At 43.8% G+C, this 22,093-nt stretch overlaps 1 protein-coding gene across 3 annotated transcripts in view; it reads right to left on the bottom strand.

Annotated features, from left to right (window-relative positions):
- Positions 1–20,688, bottom strand: part of ABCC11 (ATP binding cassette subfamily C member 11) — a 59,376-nt gene extending 38,688 nt beyond the window's left edge. For all 3 annotated transcript variants that reach the window (XM_045988125.1, XM_045988124.1, XM_045988126.1), the window contains exons 1-10: positions 20,590–20,688; positions 19,115–19,251; positions 16,515–16,673; positions 12,474–12,621; positions 11,542–11,775; positions 7,627–7,800; positions 6,652–6,799; positions 6,317–6,465; positions 4,888–4,995; positions 1,263–1,523 (exon numbers count right to left, since the gene is read on the bottom strand). In XM_045988125.1, the coding sequence (XP_045844081.1) occupies positions 1,263–1,523; positions 4,888–4,995; positions 6,317–6,465; positions 6,652–6,799; positions 7,627–7,800; positions 11,542–11,775; positions 12,474–12,621; positions 16,515–16,673; positions 19,115–19,251; positions 20,590–20,688 (1,617 nt within the window). The remainder of the gene's footprint in view (positions 1–1,262; positions 1,524–4,887; positions 4,996–6,316; positions 6,466–6,651; positions 6,800–7,626; positions 7,801–11,541; positions 11,776–12,473; positions 12,622–16,514; positions 16,674–19,114; positions 19,252–20,589) is intronic.
- Positions 20,689–22,093: the final 1,405 nt, after the last annotated feature.

Genomic DNA, 22,093 nt, shown 5'->3' with positions numbered 1-22,093 from the left:
GCACCTATTCTATGGTCCTAGGCAAGTCACTTAGCCTCTCCGTGCCTCAGTTTCTTCATGTGTAAAATGGGGACAGTGAAGCCAGCCTCACAGAATTCATGCATACTTTTCCTCATTTGTTCATTCACTGCTCCCTCAAAGACTGTCTGAGTTTCTCCCACGTACCAAGTAGTGAAGAAAAGAACTCCCATGCTGCATTCTAGTGGGGAGCCATGAACTATGAAATAAGCCACAAAATAGATAAACAATATCAGATGATGATAAATGATTTAAGTAAAACAAATTGGCTACCATGAACCAGAGCAAGTGTAGATGGGTTGGCCAGCAAGGTCTTCTTAAAGCAGTTGTCACTGCGACTGAGACCTAAATGACAGGAAGGAGACAGACGCAGGAAGATCTGGTCGTTCCAGGCTGTGGGAGCAGCAGGGACAAAGGTCATGAGAGAGGATCCAGGTTGTCTGCCAAAGTGCTATGGGAAGGCTGGCGTAGCTGGTGTGGGAGGAATAAGTGGGAGAAGAGGGGAGAGCTATGGGCAGGATGATCAGGGGACACCTGGGCTATATCTTAAGTGCAGCAGGAAGTCACTGAAGGGGTTTAAGCAAGAGAGTGACTTGAATTGGTTTATGGTTTAGAAAGAGCCCTCTGTCCACTGCATGGTAAAAATAGTAAGAGGGCAAAAGTGGAATCAGAGGGGCTGATAAGGAGGGTCCTAGAGGAGCTGGAATAGCATGATAGTGGTTGGGGCTTGGGGAGTTGGGGGGGTAGTTGGTGAAAAGTGGATGGATTCAGGAGAGAGCTGATGGGTGTCACCAGCGGACTGCGTTGATGGGAAGGAAGGAATGCAACCAAGTTAGACTTGAAAGTACAGAGGTGAAATTTAGACAAGAAGGGAAGCTTGCCCTTGCAAATGTTAGTCAGAGAAGAAGTCAGATGGGTGACTTGACAGAACAACCAAATTGGCACATACTAGCAACTTAGTCAATGTTAGTCTCCTTCCCCTTCTCTCCCAGCATCTAGCATTCTATCCTGGGTCTTCTTATTACAAATATTACAAAAGTAAATAAATAAAAAATTCTGGATGATCAGTTGATTCCCACTGAAGAATGAAAGATTTCCTGAGCTTGCCCTCTGTGAACAATTTGTATTTAAAAGAGGGATTTAGAGAGTTTTCAGCCAAGGAAACAGTAGAGTGCCAGGAAGCTCAAGCCTCGGGCCCCGAAAGTCTGGCAGCCAGCCTGCTTGTGTGGCCTGGATAAGGCTACCTTTGACACCACCAGGTTTAATTTGTGCAACTTTGGGGCTAGGCTGTCCTTTGTGTCCTCTGGCCCGAGGGCTCCTGGAGCTGGCTGAGCCCTGGTCATCCCCTCAGGAGTGTGCCCGTTCTTCTCCAGCTCCATGGCTCCGTTTACGATCCCGGGGCAAGTCTGTCGCCATGACAAGGTGGCGTCCTCCAAAACCACTGCTTTGCTGGGATCTTTCAATGCCTGGACGTACAAAACAGGTCTCTCCTGTAGGAAAAATTTCTGTACAGACAAAAAGAAAGGAGGAATTCAGTTCTGCAGTCTAATAAGAATGTGTGCCCGTTTCACTGGCCTGCCTGTAGGTCTGGTTTATAAACTCCTAATAAACAGTAGAAGTCTGAAGAACCACCACTAGTTCAGAGGGAGCCAGGTTCTGTTGGTGGGAATTCTGGATCAGGGTTTTCCAAGTTTTGGATCACTGGGCCACTCTTTGATATCTGCATACTGCCTGCTCTGTTCTTTTCTGTTCGGTTTTACACGGGTGACAACACTGAGAAACCCTCAGATAGACGTGTCACTTTTCTAATTGAATTTCATTCACAACTATTCAATGTAAAAAGGTCTGCCCATGTAGTACATGGCAGGAAATTGTTTGGGACCATACATTTCAAAGTGTGACCATGAGCCGGTCGTTCCTCTCTGTGTCTCCATCTTTCTGACTGGGAAACATACATGAGTGCGAGCATTAAAAGAGGCAGCTGGGAAATATGATCTCACTGCACTTAAATTATAGGCACACGTCTCTCCCTGGAGATTTGCTAAGAAAGAGATGTAGAAAGATACTTCTTGACATTTCGGACAATGGTTTTCTCTCTAGATAGTGGATGTTGAGCAATTTTTATTCTCTGTAACTTTTTGCACTATCTGAACCTTCTACAATGAGCACACAGGATTTTGCAAAGATAAACAAAAAACTATTTTCAAAATAAATTGAATCTCAGATATGTTTAATTAGGTTTAATTAGGTTAATTATAACATTAGAGTCAAGGCATAGAGTCTTCATTGGGAATTGCATGGGTCCCTTTATTTTGTTTAGTTAGCTGGGCACTTACGTGTTTAGTAACATAATAACATAAAACATTGTTTAGTAACATAATAACATAACCACTGGGTAACCACTGATGGCTTTCATTCCTTTGCTTAAATTGTTATCACATATATCTTAATTTTATTAGATAAATTTTGAGTGATACACTGGCTTAATGAGTCAGTATGACGAGCACACATCTGGATATTAACAAATGCTGATAAATGGGTCTACAAGGAAGAAAAACAGGGGCTCCTTTTATTCCCAAATCCTCAAATACACTCTCAAACTCTAAATTTGTTTATGCCATTCAGTGCTTTTCACTTGTTGTTTTTAGCAAACAGCACAAAAGAAAAATGGTCTGGGGGCATCTAGGTGGCTGTCATTTAAGCATCTGCCTTTGGCTTAGGTCATGATCTGGGGTCCTGGGACTGAGCCCCATGTCAGGCTCCCTGCTCTATGGGGGCGCCTGCTTCTCCCTCTCCCTCTGCCTGCTGCTCTCCCTTCTTGCGCTCTCTCTCTCTCTGTGTGTCAAATAAATAAATAAAATCTTAAAGAAAAGGAAAGAAAAATGGCCTGGAGACACCTGGGGATAGTGCCTACCTGGGTGCCTTCTCTAGAACCCCAGTGAGTAGGCATCCACAGCTCCAGCAGCCAGCTCACCTCCTACCTGTGGTCGCCTACAAGGAGGGGTCCTCCCTCAGGGCTCATGACTCTCTTCTCTCTGCTCTTGGAAACTGGTACCCCAGAGTTCAAAAGCCAAAGGCATTTGGGAGCTGCGTTATAGCACCAAGGGACACAAAGGAGGAAGAGGGGATCATGCCTCCCCCTTCTAGCCTAGGGGCCTCAAGGTCAAATGTCTATAGGGCCAGATAGAAAACTTCAGTGGCTGAAGCACGAGGAGTTGAAGATATCCTGATGAGAGAGCTAGTGTCCATCCAAGGGGCCACCCTATACAGCACCAGCCCCTGGAGACAACCCCAGGTTCAAGACCTTTGCCCTCACCATTACCATTCCTGCTCCTTTCTCCACCACCATAATGACACCATCCCTAGCCAAAAGCTCTCTGACCTCTGAGCTATCTCTCCAGGCATTCCTTCAGGGAACATCCCTACCCACCCTTCGGAGCCCAAACGGTAGCTTCCTCAACTCTGCCCACCCTGCAAATGAAAACAGGTGCAGAGGGGAGGATGGGAAAGCCTAGCATACCAGTGGACAGAGAGAAGGCAGCAGGGAGCCCTGATCAGCAGCTGAGAAGTCTGGGGAGCTACTGGGGCTCTTCATGAGTAATGGGCGGTCTTATCCTTCCTCAGACAAGCCAAGTTCATCCCAGCTTCAGGGCTTTTGCATTTCCGAGTTACCATCACTCAGATCAAAAATCACCTTAGCAGAGGGGCCTTCTGGGTCCAGCACACCCAGATTTGTCCCAGCCCTCCCCCACATACTCTCTAGAAAATTACACTGTTTTACTGACATGATAGCTCTCCGTGTGATCTAATGTTATCTTCTTTGATGGTTAATTCACTTGCTAGTTGCCTGTTTCTAATACCAGGTTCTAAGCTCCTGAGAGCAGGGATCCCATTGGTCAGGCTCACAGTATTATGTTCTGTCTCAGTACTTGGCAGGTGGTGGGTATCCAATAAATACTTTTTTAAAAAGGATTTTATTTATTTATTAGAGAGAGGGCAAGAGAGAGAGCAGGAGCAGGGTGAGGAGCAGAGGGAGAAGGAGAACCAGGCTCCGCACTAAGCAGGAAGCCCAAGGCGGGCTTGATCCCAGGACTCGGGGATCATGACCCAAGCCAAAGGCAGATACTTAACTGACTGAGTCACCCAGGCACCCCTCAACAAATATTTTTTGAATAAATGAATAAATGAGCGAGTAAGTAAGTTGGGAACTACATGCATTTAAGTGACATGACTTTGTAAATTGGTTTAGGTAAGGGTTTTTAAACTCAGGTGCTGTAGGGACAAGACCAGCTATGGAAAAAAGTGAAGTAGACCATTGCTAAGAGGATAAATGGTAGGTGAAACACCCCAGTGTTAAGTAGGGCACAGTGGAGACTTGCAGGGTGTACAGTAGGGCAGAGTGGAGGCAGCAGGAAACTGTATCCCACTGCCTCATCTAAGTAGGACAACTATCGCCTCACCTCCAGCTGTTTGTGGCCATGGGGAAATGTGGGTCTGATGTTCCCAGATCTTCTGATTATTCAGAAAAAATCCAGAAATCTGATTTTTATATAGAATTTCCAGGTTTTTAAATGCAAGCAACAAATACAATTTTTTAAAAAAGCTAAACCATCAGGGTAACCCTGCAGACCTCCTGTCTGAGACCTGGTTTGTATAGACTGTCCTAAGACCTCCCCAGGGCCCGATTCCTCTGTGTTCCCAGCCCCCATCGCAGCCTGGGCGCAGGAGGTCACTGAGCTGGCCAATTCCTCTCCTTGGAAGCTGGTGTCTGGCTTGGCCTGGGGTCATGTTCAGGAGGAACATCACGATGACTGCAGGCAAACGAACACCCAAACAGAGAGCCACGCAAATAGTCCTCCGACCACTTACCTTAAACCTCTCTGCCACGGACTTGGAATTCGTGAGGCCTTTTACTGAGAAGGGCACGAAGAACACGCACAGCCGCATGGGAATCAAGGTGGCCACCGTAGTGAAAGCCTGGGCAAGGAGGGAAGGAGGTGGTGAGAAGCACATCTCTGTTCTCTCTCCACCCCCTGAGGCTCCCCTCCTGGAGCCAGAAGCCACAGAGCCAGACCCCCGCAACTTTTGATAGGCGGGTCCCTCCCATGGCAGGGACGGAGCCAGTATTTTGAGGAGACTGGAAAGAGCAGGGAAGGAGCACTCCTCTTAACGTCTCTGTCTCTAGGCCTGGCTCCCGATGTAGCTTGGCGACCCGGTGACTCTGCGACTTTGGCCAGGTCCCCTCTCCCAACGAGCTGAGCTTTCCCGTTGGCATAGGGTCAAAGTCATCAGCGGGTACAGGAATAAAGTGCAGGGAAGCACTGAGAAAGTACATGTGAGAAAGCTTGTCTACTGTCAGCGGAGCTTGATACTGTTACTGCCGTTAGGATCATATTCAGCCTTCGTTGCCTTGGATACTCGTTTCTAATATTCCAAATGTCCCTGCACTTCAAGGCTAATCCATGCCTCACTCTTTCCTGAGAGACTTGTCCTGACGACAGCAGACAACCTCTCTCAGGATCTCAGAATGTGACCTGAAGTACCTTGGGGACTTTCCAATCCATGCCCCACCTCTAGTCCCTTCTTTGTCCTTCACTGTGTGAGTGCAGGGTGACCCTAAACTCCTGCTGGGACTTTCTCCTATAAAAGCCCCTGTGCCCACCCTCAAGCTTTCAGGGGGCCTCTCGGGAGCGTGCCTGGGCCAAGTCAAGGTGTCCGCTGTCTGGAACACAAACAAACCCTTGGTGGCGGATTCTCAAATGCTTCCCCCTCTTGCTTTGGGTGCAGTGTTCTGCCCCAAGCCCCACCTGGATTCCAAGCTCTCCCAAAGCAGCCCCCTGATTTTTCTCCTCAGAGAACTGGGATTCTACCCCCTAAAAGGCAGCTGCTGCTTTTCTGGGCCAGAGTCAGACCACAGAGAGAAGAGAGAAGAAGCTCTAGCTTTTTATGTAAGGTGTATTTTCAGAGCCCTATTTTGGGTTCAAAGAAACTCCTTAATTTAGGATTCTCAACCCCCAGGCATGTGTCAGAATCATCAGGGTTTTAACTACTCATTTCAACTCCTCTGGGGTGACTTTGTCATTCCTCCCTCCCATCGTTGCTATGCAAGGGATGTCAGTTTTTCAGACAGTTTAAGATGGAAGAAAGTTCAAGGGTCCTAAAAGTCTGGAAAATCAAAATCAGCATCTATTGTCCATTTGCAAAACCTTCAGATCTTTGAAGGAACATGGTCTAGGGAAGGATAGAAAAGAAAAACTCCCTATCAATATGGGGGAAACGAAGCACCCCAAGCACTTACCACTGAGATTGTGAGTTTCTGTTGTAAACATGTGTGGATGAGGAACGTCAATGTTATGGCCACTGTAGGGGCTATAAACAAGCAGGCAGTGGTCAGGCTCTGGATAATCCCAGACTTCTCCAGTAGTTTCTTTTCCTGCCTTCTGAGGGCTGAGAGATGAAAAGCAAAGATGCGGAAAAAAAAAAAAAAAAAGGCAAAGGCACTGAAATTAACCCTAAGAACATCCTCCAAAGAGCACCAAACTTCCAGAGCATGAAAGAACTCCCCAAAAAGGGAGAGGCTTGACCCACCATGGCATCCCAAGGCTCTGAGCAAGAAAATGAGATTTTCTGTACCTTTAATTATTTTTTCAAATGGTTTCTCCCATGCATACATTTTAATCAGTTTAATGCAGGTGAGAACTTCACTGGTCACACGGATGCGCTGGTCGCTGATCTCAGAGGTGTGATTGTGTATCTTAATCATCTTTCGAATCAGGAACACCTGTGGTCAGGATGCAGCGAGAGCTTCTTTTGACAAGGGTAGCAGGGTTCATCCAGGCATAACTATGACAACTGGGAGTATGTCCAAAGGTAAAATCCAGATGTAGGTTAACCACCTGGATTTAATCCTGCCCTGTTGGAAGCCACTGTGACTCTAAATTCTAGGGTCCTGCTGAAGGCTTTCCAACGGAAACCACTCCATCGTGCCTTAGAGCACCTGTCTCACACATCCTGGGATGTTTTTCTCCTGTGTCCCAAGCCAGGTTGTGGCTAACTAAACAGAAATATGACTCCTCTGCCGTTGGGAAACCTAACCCGCCAATAGTTGGGATCACCTGATCAGAATACCTGTGCTGAGGAGGAAAACAGTTGATTTCAATAATTCAGAGCACACATAACCCAAGAGTCACTTCCTGTTTGGCCTAGGTTTACTTCACCCGAATCTTTGTCAGCAAATTTACAGGACTTCTCCCTTTTTACTGTGCTCAGGCAAACATTAAATGCTGTCTGGGTTATTATGTCACCATATTCTGGGTAGAAAAGAAGAAATAAAAACCTTACATAGAGGACATCCACTAAGGAAAGTGTGTGAGGCAGATAATCCCTCACAGAATGGACTTTTGCATATCATAATCACCTCTTATTTCTTTGGCCAGTGCTGTGGCCAGAGAACAGTTAGGCAGAAATGGAAGCTGAAACTTAACCACAGTGGAATGAACAGTCAACAGGAATCAATACTTCCATTCAGAAGTACCTCAGATTCCAGAGCCCAGGGAGTTCTGAGGAACATCCAACATCACACGGATGGCAAAAAAAAAGAGACATTACCTCCACTGGTAAAATCAGGAGATAGCACAGAGTGGCGGAGAGTGCAGTGGGTCCAAGAGTGATGTAGGAGGTCACAGTGCAGGAGATCAGCAATGAAGAGATGAGCCAGATCAGGGGGCCATAGTACACCCCTTCGAACAGGCAGTTTACGTCGCTGGCAAAGAAGCTGATGGCCTGTAAGACAGCAAAGCCTGTGGGCACAGGTTTCGCCTCTTCAGGTACATGGGCAGGGGACAGGAAAGCTTGGGAGGCATGGTGGTAGAGACAAAAACACCGAGTTCACAGCTCTTCTCTTACTCTCTGTGTGACCCTGGGCCTATTCCTATGCCACTCTGAGCCTCAGCTTCTTCATCTGTGAAGCTGGAATAATTATACCCACTTTATGTGGTTGTTGTGAGGATGTCAATAAGGTATCTGCACATAGACTGTGCTCAGTAAAAGTTATATTTTACTATACTATTGCTACTTCTTCTCATATCCAGATTCCCCAGAGAGTTACTTCTAGTCTTCTTTCTTATTCTATTCTATTCATTCTATTTCTACTAATAATAATGGCTGAATTTATTGAGGCAGGAGCTAAGTCTTTTTATCCTTCCTTTTCTATTTTGCCTTGGACTCTTCAGTCCACTTTCCTGCTCCCTAACTGCCCGGTTCCATGTTACATAAAAGCTGACATTGCAAATCAAGAAATATTTAAGGACCCAGATCATGCATGTCTTTTAGAATGACCAATCTGAATGCCTTAAGAAGTGGTTTCTTTTTCACTTTAAACTGATCTCCTTCCAGTTCCCAGGATGTGCCCCAGGCCGAACCTTTGCAAAAATTTGAAGTGTATAAGGGAGCTAGCTTGGTACAGCCACTTTGGAATGGAATTGGACAGTATCTTTAAAAGTTAACAATTGCACAAACCCCAAGGCTTTGGCTATTTCGTTTCTCTGTTGAGAAACATCCACACATGCAAGAGGAAGACAAAGACATTTACTACAGCTGTGCTTATTAGCAGCAAAACCCTGGAAACATTCTGAATGTCCACTGGTGGGGAAAGGTTAAAACATCCACTCAAAGAGTATTAGATAATACTGAATCCTGGAACAACCTGTCAGAGGTCATGTCCCAAACTTGTCATGTAGTAGCTATAGGACCAAAGACACATAATCAGTCTCTCTGTGCCTCAGTTGCCTTATCAGTAAAATGGGAATAATAATACCACCTACTCCATACCACCGATGTGACAACTGATGAGATAATGCATATAAAACACTCAATTTAGCCATATTGAAAATGCTCTAAGGTGGGTGGGGGAAGTGGATAAAGGTGGCCAAAAGGTAAAAACATTTATCTATAAGATAAATAATTATGGTGACCATAGTTACTATTGTATGGTGTGTAAATTGCTAAGACAGCAGATCTTCAAATTTCTCATTGCAGGCAAAAAAGTATTACTATGTAAGGTGATGAATGGTAACTAAATTTATGGTAGTGATTGTTTTGCAACACATTAAATCATTCCCTTGCATAAAACCTTGGACTAATACATTATACATCAATTATATCTCAATAAAAATGGGGAGGAAGGACATGCTACAATTTTAAGTAAGCATCGTTGAAAAGGAATAAGAAAGATCTGCATGTGTTAAGATGGAAGGCTAAGACATAATGAGGAGGAAAGAAAATCTTCAAAAGAGCCCAAACAATGTAGCATCCTTGATGTAAAAACTCACCCCCAAAATTGTATCATACATTTTCTATTAGTAAAACAAAGTGGCAGAACACTGTAAAATGTAGTATCATTTATGTAAAAACACAGGCACAAGATACAATATGTTTTCCATGGGTAACTTGCATGTGTACCCAAACACACTTTAAAAAGCATAGAAGGACACAAGCCGTATTGATAGTGGTGGTCACCTCCAGGCATTAGGGAAGTGATGGGGTCTAGGGAGTCATCTAGTCCACTTTATTTGGCTTGCAAGGAGAACATATGAAGGTGTTTTTTAAATTAATTTTAAAATAATATTTATGGAAGCAGCCCCCTAGGACTCCTCATGTGACCAGCGACTTCCATCCCCACTTCCAGGTGGGCCATCTTGTCTTACGTTCATGAGCATATTTGGGGGAAATCGGCCTTGCACATAGCCGATGCTCAGGACAAAAGCACAGAGAAAAGGAACCAGGACAGACCTCAGTGTGGAAAATCTCCTTGACAAGGCAGGAAAGTGCAGCCAGGCTCTGCTGCTTACCAATCACATGACCTTGTATATACGGTTCCTACTCCTTCCTTCCTCAGTTTCTACCTCTGTGACCATGGGAATAATAATAGAGATCACAGCATAAGAGGGTTGTAAGAGGACTGACTGAGCTAACAAGGTAAAGCCTTGGGGATGATGTTTGGCTTCGTGGAAGTTAATAATTACTACGATGACTCTCCTAAGATAAACGGGGGGGGGAGGGCTGCCACAGATCTCAACATCCATCAAATGCAGGAGGACAGGGAGCCCCCATACTCAAGGCCTGAGAGAAGTCAGCAGAGCAATTTAACACTTCTGAACCTCTGTCCCCGCTCCATGTGCATTATATGTACTAACTCATTAATCCTATGAGATAACAATCCTTTAAGGCTGGTCTTATTATTCTGCAGCTTCAGAGAGACTGAACAAGTTGCCTCAGGTTACAGGACTAATAAAATTACGAAGAGTTAACGGTAACCATGATAACAAATATCTTACGTTGGCTACCAATCGAGTTTAGCATCCACCTGATGGCAGTGGGTAATCTGGCAGATTTTTTTTTTAACATCTGCCCTGTGTAATTCAAATGTTGGCATTTTGAGGGATACAGTGGTGAATCTGAAAGGGTTTGTGTCTTTGAAGGGGGCTCATGTTAGCGGGGCAGCCAGATTTGTGCTTGATGGGGACTGGGAGTAGATGGTGGGGTTTAGCAATATTGTCATGAAGGAGAGGACATCCATGAAGGATGAATGGGATTATAAAAGGACAGGGGTTGGGAGTGATATGAGCAACATTGCCAGGAGGTGGTGTGCCTGGTGTGTTTGGGGACTGAAAGTTAGCCTAGCCTGGTTGAAAGGAAGAAGCCAACCTAGTGTTGGAAGAGGGGAGATGGGAAGAGGGGAGGTTGGACAGTTGCTGATGCCAGATCACAAAGGGTCTGGCTTGAGGACAAGCAATCAAAGCAGTGCTGCGTTTTCCAAAAATTCAAATGCCTGTTTTAATAGTAATCTATGCTCCTCAAGGCAACTGGTAAGCAAGAGAAAAATAGGGAATATGAAATTAAATATATAAAATTCTAATATTCCTATGCCCTTGTGTCATAAATTGGAGCATCTTTTTTCAATCTCTGTCAACATTAGTACATTTGTGTTACATCATAGGAGGGGCAAGAGAAGGGAACTGATATGCCAATAACAAATTAACCAGGCAGCTCTAAGTACTCCTCCTTTGCGGATAAGAATGAACACTCAGAGAGGTGATCTACAATTGCTGTTCCCTTGGTTTCTCTGAGCTATCCTGTCCGTTCATCCATCCATACCATCCTCCCCAGGCTGGCTGAGGGGATGTACTTTCTGAGGCACTTCTATTGAGGGTTTGTGTCTTTCTGTTCACTGCTATATCCCCAGGGCCCAGCACAGGGTCTGGTCCAAAGTAGGCCTCAGTAACTATGTGGTGAATGAATGAATCAATCTTGTCCAAAGCCTCTGGATGCAAGTGACATCTCCCTTGGTTACTGCTGACCTGTTCTTATGTCCTCAGAGGCAACTGTTGATGATTATCCACACTCACCCTAGGAATTATTTCTAATTCTCCTAACTCCCTTTCCTCCCTCCCTCAGCCCCCAGGGCATGGATGTCTGGAGAAAGGCTAGGCAAGTATGGCCTCCAATATAGTCCCAGGCACTTACCTCTCCAGTTGTGATGTGTGTTAGAGACTTAAATTGCATTAGCTTCTCAAAGGCAAAGGAGGAAACTGCAGAACGAAACCTGACGCCTGTGCGCTGGTTTAAGACCCAGCATGAGCACAGACTCAGAGACTTCAGACATTCTGTGAAAAAGAGGGTAAGGCAGAGTCCCACTCCATAGGCAATATTTCCTGATGGCGCTTCAGAATATTCCAGGATCTTTGGTATAACCAGCATCTAGAAGGAAGCAGGAGTTTGGATTACTCAGTCAGTACTCCAGTTTTCTTCTGGAGAGACTTGCACCTGTCCCACTGCTTGCAGTTTAGGTTGCATGGTCAAAGCGCCCTACCCTCTGCAGGCCAATTGGTGAGCATGTGACCCTAGCTGGGACAATGAGACTTACTCTCTGAAATCAGAAACTTGGGCTGAGGACCCGGAGGACAGGAGATCAATGATTCATCTCAACCATGGTGCATGGAGGAGACCACTACTACTATTCCCTGCCACCTGCATTCCCAGAGCTGCTCAGTCACTTCTCAAAACAGCTAGCTTGTACCTAGTCAGGATATGTTCTAGGTGTTTTATATATTTATCTCATTTAAATTCATTCTGAGAGGCAGGTAACGTCATGCTCTCCGTTTTATACATGAGTGCTTCCGTGAGGTCTCCCACTAGGTGTGTCATGGGGTTCCCTAAAGAAACTAAGGCAAACAAATTGCTGAAAGTCATTCAGCAATTCAGTGGCCAAGGTCTGAACCCAAGCAATTGCTGCAGAACTCACACTCCTAATGGCTACTAGCTCTACAACCTCCCAAAGGTCTTCATTTTCCGAGTGGCAGCTTGGAGAAAAATAAGTCCCAACTCCATGCAGGGACTTCAACGTGCCAGTCTCTAAAGCTTGGAGCCCCGCAAACCTCATAAAGCCAGTCACTTACTGGCCCTACCACACCGGAGGCACAGAAGAGGCAGCCCAGAAATACACTGAAAAGAACCCTTGTTCTTTGAAATTTCATCATCACTCGAAGCACTGAAGCTTTCTCAATCCCATGTCTTGAGACTTCTTCTTCCCAAAGGAGGCAAAACCTTCAAAAGAGGAGAATTCAACCAGTGAAATCTCTTTGCATAGAGTATTTCAAGTAAATCCCAGACATACTTCACCTACAAATGCTTCAGTATGTATCTCTTCCAGATAAGGCCTTTTAAAAAAACTACAGTGACATACAATAGTTATTCAGTAATAACTACTAATTACTAATAACAATTGACATATATTAACATAAAGTATTAATTAAATATTTAATAAAAATTCCTTGATGACATTTAATACCCAGTCTGTATTCAAATTTCTCTAATATGTCAAAAACATGTTTTTATAGTTAGTTCACCCAAATCAAGATCCAAATGAGGTCCACACATTGCATTTAAATGACAAATCTAATAGGCTTCTTGTACCTCATTTTAACCTGTAACAGCTTCCCCTTCTCTGCATTTTATGCCATTTGCTTGTTGAAGAAACTGGGTCACTTATTCCAAGAATTTCCCACATTCTGGATTTGACTGATTGCATCTCTATCCTGTTGTCTAACATAACAATAACCTTCTGTGCCCTGTATCGTCTATTAAACTCCTAGCTAGATCTAGGGGTGTAGTGAAATTCAGAATTCAGGTCAGCTGGCAAAAATACATAATAGGTGATGTAGTGTGCTTCTTTTGCATAATAGCAGAAGACACAGTGTCTGGTGTCCTATTATTAACAATGTTCAGGGTGTCAGTGGGTTAAGGAGTATCAGCCTGATTCATTCACTGCGATTCATTCCCCATCATTGATGACCATTGCCACTTCTATTAGGGCTAGCAAAATGGTGATTTCTAATTCTAACATTCCTTCTGTATTTAGTAATTTGAATTTTTCTATTTAAAAAAAAAAACAAACACCTTCTGGAGCACCTAGGTGGCTCAATCAGTTAAGCATCCAACTTTTAACCTCAACTCAGGTCTTGACCCCAGGGCCATGAGTTCAAGCTCTGTGCTGGGGCTATTTTTTTAAAAACTACTTTAAAAAAGATAACTTCCCCTCCTCGACTATTTTGTTACCTTGAAATACAGTTAATTGAGGAAATGACCTAGGACTTTAAATAGTGTCTCTCTTTCTTTTTATACAAACTAAAATTCATAAAACCCAAAACTCTAACCTCCAAAAAGTGCGTCCATTTATTTCATGGTCCCCCAAAGGGTGCCCCAATGCTGGATCACCTAATTAAAAGTGTGCCCTTATTTTGGCAATCTGAGCTAATGATGCCTAGGCTGTTGATGTTATTATCAGTGAAACAGGAACACCAAAAACATTTTTTTGAGGAAAAAAATTGAAAAACAGTATTTCAAAAAAAGCATCAAAGAAGTAATCTTAACAGACATTAAGACTTTCGTTGACTCCCTTAACCTTCTTTTTTTATTTTATATTATGTTTGATGCGGGAGCAGGTAGCTGGAAAATAATCACTGTAGTGCTTCTGGCTTCCAGAGTCTTAATCTGGTCCTGGATGCTTCCCCCCCGCCCCATCCAGGATCCAGTCTGTCGGCTGCAGTCACTATGCTGGCCTCTGCCCTTTTACTTCCTGGCTCCTGCTCCACCCTGTTTGGCTCTACTACCTGAAAAGCGATTACCGCTGCCCTTGATGAGAACATCAAGGACTATGCCAAGGGACTCCAGGTCTCCCTATAGCTTCTACTCCTCACAGGGCAGGAGCATGGTGGGCCACCCTTTGTGCTCAGGGCTTGAGGGCAGCCCTGCTCGTGCGCGTTCTCAAGCAGCTCTATCAGCTTCTGGTTCTTATCTTTTACCACCAAGTCTCTCAAGGCAGGCAGTTCTAGCCCTTTCTACTCCTCACCCCTGCAGCCATGGACACTCATACCCACCCTAAAGACAGAAAGGAACAAACACCATGAGAATGTTCCTGTCATACATTCCCTCACCTGCCGTCAGATTCCCCCAAGCTGCTTCTTCCTTCCAGAGTTCTAAAACAACTGTTCCATCCCATGCCCATTAGTGTGGGCCAGATAACTTGCGGGGAAAGGGGTGTCTGGGCCCTAGGTCAATAAAGCAATAATGTCCCCATGTCACCCATATGTGTTAGAGGACTTTATTGCTTGTGGATAGTTTTACTCAGGCCGGTCTGTGGGACCACCTCTCCTCGTTCCAGCCCTACCCCCATATATAAACCAATCCACAGAGACAAAAAGCCCTAGAGTAAAAAAGTCTTGACTAAACAGATCAAAGGAAAGTAAAACAAACTAAAGGAGCTTTGACTAAACAAATCCAAGTGTCTGTAGCCTGCCCTCCGCTCTCCTAGCAACTGTATCCATTTCTGGCCATGATTACCAGATTCAGGACCTCACCGCCTCCCTTCATTAGCTATGTGACTCCGAGAACATCATTTTACTCCCCTTAGTCCTCAGATCCTTCATGTATAAAGTGGGGAAAGTAACATCTGCCCTATTTACTTGTGACAGTCAAAGGAGGTGATGCTCTGTCACTATGGAACAATGAAAACTATGGAGAATTATGAAAGTGATACTGAAGATGATGGTGGTGATAATGGTGATTCTGCCACTGGGCTGACCACCATGGTGGTGATGGTGATGGCTGGCAGTTTGTCAGCAAATGCTCATGGCAGTCAAAGCAGTTCTTCAGAAGGGCTAGGCAAGCCGTATCCCAGAACTCTGCTTGTTCAATGAGGAACGCAGACAAAGAAACCTCTCTAAAGGTGTGAATGCATGGGTCATTGTTTTTTCAAATAAACATCCCAAAGTGGCATGATGATAAAAATATTGGTAGACAGACATGGTGAGTTACAGGATAAAAACAGCAGAATCAGTGCACTAGAAGTGAATAGGCACAAATCGAGAAACCTTGTGTTCATAATGGTTAAAGAGCAACCAAACATCTAACCGGTTGCCCAAGATGCACTGGGCATTTTTCCAGGTGGTTTAAACTGAATTCCTCATCTCTTTTGACTCTTCCAACAATCTTATGAAAGACCAAGAGGTCAATTTTATGCTCCCTTATTTTATGCACAAGGACGAAAGGTCTCTGTTAGGGTAAGTGACTTGCCCGACATCAGAGCTGGTAAGCAGTGAGATTCTGACCAGTATCTGGCACGATGTAAGAGGCAGGTGTTCCCTGAAAACCAATTTTTCTCTTTTACTGAGCCATTCTGAGAAGCAATGGGTCAAAGTTGAACCAGCTATGTTTTCTCAGTACCCTCAGTACACTAATTTACTTGGTAAACTAATCTCTGAGATCTGGCAATAGCGTGCCATGTTTCACAAGCTCCCTTGACCAAGGAATGTGCTTTTCAGGGAAGTTCTTAGGGGAGGACCATTTTCTGGAACTCTTTGGAAAATGCCACTCTCTACCTGGCATCTCTCATGAAGTAGCTAGAGGTAGGAACATGAATACAAAACATTTAAAAATCACTTATTCATTCCCCTCCCCCCACTTAATCCTCCTATTACCTTGTGAGGTTCGTGGTACAGAAAACTCAATCACACAACTAGTTAGTGATGACTTAGGGATTAGGAGATTAGTCCCTTAACCCAAAATTTAATGATGAGTCACACAGGTAACTGTGTGATCAGATGTGATGAGTCACACAGGTAACTGCCTGATCCAGAAGAAAAAGCAAAAGGAACAAAAAGGGGTAATTTCTTTTTGGGGGGTCCAGGGCCTTAAGGCAAATCTGATAAAAGATATGAGTCCTTGCTCCAGAAAAAAGTCTCTAGTCCATATGTATAAAATACGTATACCATTTCAGGGGGTCCAAAAACTACAGTGAGGCCTCTTGTTACCAAGGAAGCATGCATATTCTTTGGTTATCTAAAGATGGGCCCTACCCGCTACTCTTCAGCATCTCTGGTCACCAACCCCATAAGACATGGTCTTTAACCAATCCAGTGGCTTGCCCAATATAATTTTACCTTTTAGCATTTTTGTCTGAGGCATCATTTACCGACAGCTGGGGTATGGTATTCTCATCCAAGCGTTTCTGTAAACCTAGGATCATGAGTGGGGTCAGCCATGACACCGTAAGGTAGGAGAACAGACCAGCATCATCCAGGGGGTGTGGGGCAGGAAACCTAGCAGAGAAGTCATAAGTCATGTAGTTGCTTTTACTTATTTTTTAAGATTTTATTTATTTGAAAGAGAAAGAAAGGAGCACATGGGAGAGAGAGGAGCATGAGCAGGGGGATGGGCAAAGGAAGGAGGAGAAGCAGACTCCCTACTGAGTGTGGAGCCTGACTTAAGGCTCCGGGCTTGGGATTCAATCCCAGGACCTTGGGATCATGACCCAAGCAGAAGGCAGACACTTAACCCACCAAACCACCCAGGCACCCCTGTAGTTGTCCGTATGATATAGGCTCTAAAGATAGAAAATTAAGGTAAGAGCAAGATTTTGCAATTACATACTATGTAAAAACCACAGCATGGTCATCTGGATATACAAAACAGTATTTTTTTCATTACTCTGTTATGTGTGATAATTAAAAAACAGAAACAAGAAAAACACCCATTAATACAGGAATGACTTAAAAAGAAAGAGAAGAAGTAAGGTCTGTGGAAAACAATGCAGAAGTGTCCAAAAATACAGTTGATCTGTATCTAGAATAAGGAAAGATCTCTAAGCATAGTAAGCAAGGGAAAAAATGCCACAAAACGATATAAAACTATATATATAAAGTCATCCACTGTTAACAATTACATATACACATTTAATATGTACACACCTTAGTATATTCATAGATGTACATATATTTATGTATTTATGTATTATATGTATATGTGCACTTATGTTTTTGTATGTATGCATTTATATATGTACATATAGATACATTTATATCAAATTACTATGAGTGGTTGACTTTGACAAAAGGATTAGAATTGATAAAAGTACAGGAAAAGAGATTCTCACTGTTTCACGTTTTCTATACTTGGCTTATGTAATTTTTCATAAAAACAACAGTGGAATAAAAAGTAGTAAGTGAGAATGATAAGGTCATATCCCTAGAAATGATTCACAAGTACAGAAATAATAATTGGATGAGGATGTTGGCGTTGTGTATAACTTCTACTCTTTTTTCAAAGTTGCCTTTAATGCTGTGTATTTTGATCTGAAGAAAATTCCATTAAAAAGAAGACTTGGGGAGAAAGACAAGAAAACGAAAATGCCAAATGCATGGGATGTTTTTGTTTTGTCTTGGACTATGGGCTCCTCTCCACTCGGTGGCCCGTCCCCTCCTCATGTCCCACCGGGCCCCGCAGTTGTGTCTTCTGCCCAGAAGCTGGAGAGAGAAGGGGCTGAAGGGAGTGTGGGGATCGGTATCAGGTATCACCAGCTATGTGGGGCCATGTGTGATTGCAGACAAAGGGCCACAGGCTGTGAGCTGGTATAGGAGCAGAGCGTTCCTCTAGATGGGACCTCCCAGTTCCATCAAGTACCCAGGTTCTTTGTTCTCAGTGGAGATGAGAGCAATCCTGTGGGAACAATGTAGCTAGTAGTGAGGGGAGATCAAGCTTTTTTAAAATAGGAAAACAAGAGCAGTTCTGTTGATAGGTAAAATCTAAGCAAACTTGTGAGAGAGAAGAGGGGATTGTGGATACAAAACAGAGTCCTGGTGACAAAACGCTGAAGAAAGGGCCTAGAGGAATGTTGAGGTCCTGTCCATACATGATGAATAAATGAATTCTGTGCAGGCCCCTGAGAGAAAGGTTGTGTGGGTCGGAGAGATATTGGGGGGGTGGTTATTTTCAACTGTGGCTTACGGGACAAGGATACATTGAATTTCTTTAACTCTTAAGTTTAAGGGTAACACCACAAGGCTTTTGGACCCTTTCAGCAGCTCCCCGTTTTGCTTAGAATGGAGACCACCATACTTAATGTGCCCTGTGGAGATTTGTGTCCTTCTGCAATCATCTCATGCCATGTCCCTTATCACACAGAACTCCAGTGACACTGGCCTCCTCAGAACACAACACGTCATGTTGTGTTCTTTCCACCTCAAGGTCAGGTCTTTGAACATGCTGTTCCCTCTGCCCAGATCATTCTTTCTTTACTTTGGCCTAGTAATATCTCGTTTATCCTCCAGGGAACAGCTTAACTACCAAGAACCTACCAACTTGTCGCTGTTGTATTGTCCCTCAGCACCCTCACACTTCTTCCTAATACCATCTTCAAGCAGCTTATAACCGTGTTTATTAGTTTACTTGCTTATTGTCTTCCTCCCAAATGTGTGGTCCGTGATGTGCAAGGATCATGTCTGTCTCGCTTACTGTTGTTCCCCCAAGGTCTAGCACAGTGCCTGGCACATATATGTGCTCAATGAATCCTTGTTGGATGAACGAATGAGTGAGTGAATAAGTTAACTCTGCCTCCCTGATGTGCCACAGGCTGCTCTGGAGGTATTTGGCTGTGGTGGGTGACATGACCATGTGGAGACATCTTTGGGAAAGAGCCTAGGTATTAAGGTCTGAAGAACATTGCCCTAATGGGTACTGCCCTTACCTCCCCCCCAGAACTCACTTTGGCTTGGGACGGAAAGGAATCATGGTTCTCCAGGCGGCATCATACTTCCCCCAGGGGAGAACTGTTGCCACCTCTGGTGCCTCAGGCTTCCTCACCTGCTGGCTCCAGGAGCCATCTTCTAGAGTGTATGTATTCTTGGGAAAGAAAAAACCAAAAGAACATCAGTTTCCCGACCAATCTCATAAATACGATTCTGAAGTGCCAGACCAGCCACCCAAGGAAAATGAATCTTCCCACATTCAGCTTCCTAAAGAAAGGCTGCTAGAGTCAGACAGAGAAAGACAAACACTGTATGATCTCACGTGTATGTAGAACCTAAACACAACAATAACAAAGCATTCAGAGAATGGATTGGTGGTTGCCAGAGGTGGGAGTGGGGTTTGGGTGAAATGGGCAAAGGGGGTCAAAAACTTCCAGTTATAAAATAAATGTCATAGAAACGGAACTTAATAATAATAATAATAATAATAAATTTAAAATAAATGTCATGGGGCTATAATGTATAACGTGGTGACTATGGTTAACAACACTGCATTGTAGGTCTGAAAGCTTTTAAAAGCAGATCTTAAAATTTCCCATCGCAAGAAAAAATTTTTATAATTGTATGAGGCGATGGATGTTATGTTGTAGTAATTCTTTCACCCTATATACAAATACTGAATCAGTATGTCATATACCTAAAACTAATATGTTTTATGTCAATTGTATCTCAGTTAAAAAGTAAATGAAAGAAAGGTGTCTGGGTAGGGAATAAGCGGTGGACCATGAGTCGAGACTACTGGGTCCCAGCCTTAGTTCTGCCTACATTCCTGGGGTGACTCTGGGCAGGCCACCCCACCTCCCCAGGTTTTTAATCTGTGATACACACTTTAGACAAGACTAAAGGGAGCTATCGTTAGTCACCCACAGAATGTGAGACCAAGTCACCCTCTGAGGGTAAACCTACTAAAAAGAAATCAATAAGTAAGAAAGTAACCCCCAAACATTACATGGGACCCTTTTGATAAAGTAGGAAACAACTAAAATTTTTTTAAAGTATTATCTTTAGGACTTCACATAGAATACATAATACTATCTTAAAAGTGTAGTAAGGGATTGATGAGAAAGCATTCAGAGGAGTAGCTGCTTCAGCTGGGGAAGTCGGAGAGTGAAGTAGAAGTAGGTCCAGTAGCTGGATGTGATTGTCAAGGTTCAAGCTGGTGAGCTGATGATGGGTCTACAGGAGCCTAATGTACTATTATAAGTAAATACATAGATAAATAGGTAATAGATGATAGATGGATATATAAACCAACCATGAAGTGGTGTCATGACCAAAGATTATGATTCATTTAATTGCAGAAGCCTGAGATCCATTAAAGAAACCAAGGTTGACTAACATGGGAAAAAATTTTCTGATCTAATTTGTGACCATTGAGAATATCCTGTCAATTCAGTTTTCTGGTATTTTAATGCAAAGGGGACGTACTTACATAGCTAAGCCCTGAAACCATGTCATTGCTCATGTGCATGCCAAGATTCCCAAGGCCACCTGAAGATCTGGGGACCCAGTATATCCTCCTCCTGGTCATTTTCAGCTGTCTTGCCAATCCTTCGTTTCCCAGAATCAGAGAATCTGAAAAGGCAGCAGGTAAGAGTAGCTTAGATTCAACCCTTAGGAGTCAGGCGAGGGAGACATTCCCTGCAAGGAGTGGGCCACCGACATGCAGGAGAGCTTGCCTCCCTCTTTTTAAACATCTACTCAGGCCTCAGCTCATGATGACTTGGGGAAAACTTCTCTAACCACCCAATGTCAACCCTATAACCCTGCGGCAGGCCTGCTCATAAAACCATGCTTTTTCTCTTATCCCAGTTTGTAATTATATATTTGTGTGAATCATTATTTGTTTAGAGCTCATTTCCTGCTCTAAATCAAGAGCCTTACAAGGACAGGAACATGTCAGTTTTGTTCACTATTGAATCCTTGGAGCCTGGGACAGTGTTACAAGGATAGCAGGTGCTCAATAAATAAATGATAAAAGGATGGATAAATACATGAAGGAAATGCAATTTTACTATTGACTCTAACTCTTAGTTTTCACAGACTCAGAGAGTAGAGCTAGATACAATTTAGGAACCTTAAATAACCAAAGGTATTTTTAAAATATGCTAAAATGCTTTTCATTTTTGCCTTTCTGAATATGTGACTCACTGCTAGAACATCTATAAGCTTGGGTTGGGAGAGGGGATGGTAATTTAATATTTCTTTTTTTTTTTTAAAGATTGTATTTATTTGATGGACAGAGATCACAAGTAGGCAGAGAGGCAAGCAGGGCGGGGGTGGGGTGGGGTGGGAGGAGGGAAGCAGACTCCCTGCTGAGCAGAGAGCCCGGTGTGGGGCTCGATCCCAGGACCCTGGGATCATGACCTGAGCCAAAGGCAGAGGATTTAACCCACTTAGCCACCTAGGCACCCCTAATTTAATATTTCTGAAGGAATGGGAAAAGAGAGTATACAATAGGGCCAGCATCTTGGGGTATGACCAGGGCTTCCAAGACCCTCGTATTCAGAACGGTCCAGGCTTATTTAAGTCCTTGCAGTCACCATCCTGAAATTCTTAATAATTTTGAACAAGGAGCCCATGTTTCCATTTTGCACTGGGCCCCACAAATTATGTAGTCAGTCCTGATGTTCAAATACAGCTCTTGACGTTCAAATATTGGGTTGTGCTTTGAGTAAATAAACTTGCAGACTAACCAGTCTTGGGAGAAGATTCTCCAAATACCTCTATCCTATTTCTTCCTAAACCACTTGCTTTCAGCAAATCACAACCCCAACTGGTGGCCTCTGGTTCTGGAATTCTGCTATGGAACATGCAAGACAGACTCCCCAGCCAAGGCAGCATGCCACAAGGTTTACACCGTGCGATCGTAGAAGCGAACACGAAATAAGTCAGTCAGAGAAGGACAAATACCACAGGATTTCACTCATATGTGG

This window comes from Meles meles, chromosome 19, assembly GCF_922984935.1.
Source record: "Meles meles chromosome 19, mMelMel3.1 paternal haplotype, whole genome shotgun sequence".
In the NCBI taxonomy this organism is placed as follows: Eukaryota; Metazoa; Chordata; class Mammalia; order Carnivora; family Mustelidae; genus Meles; species Meles meles.
This window is presented reverse-complemented; position numbering and strand designations above follow the sequence as displayed.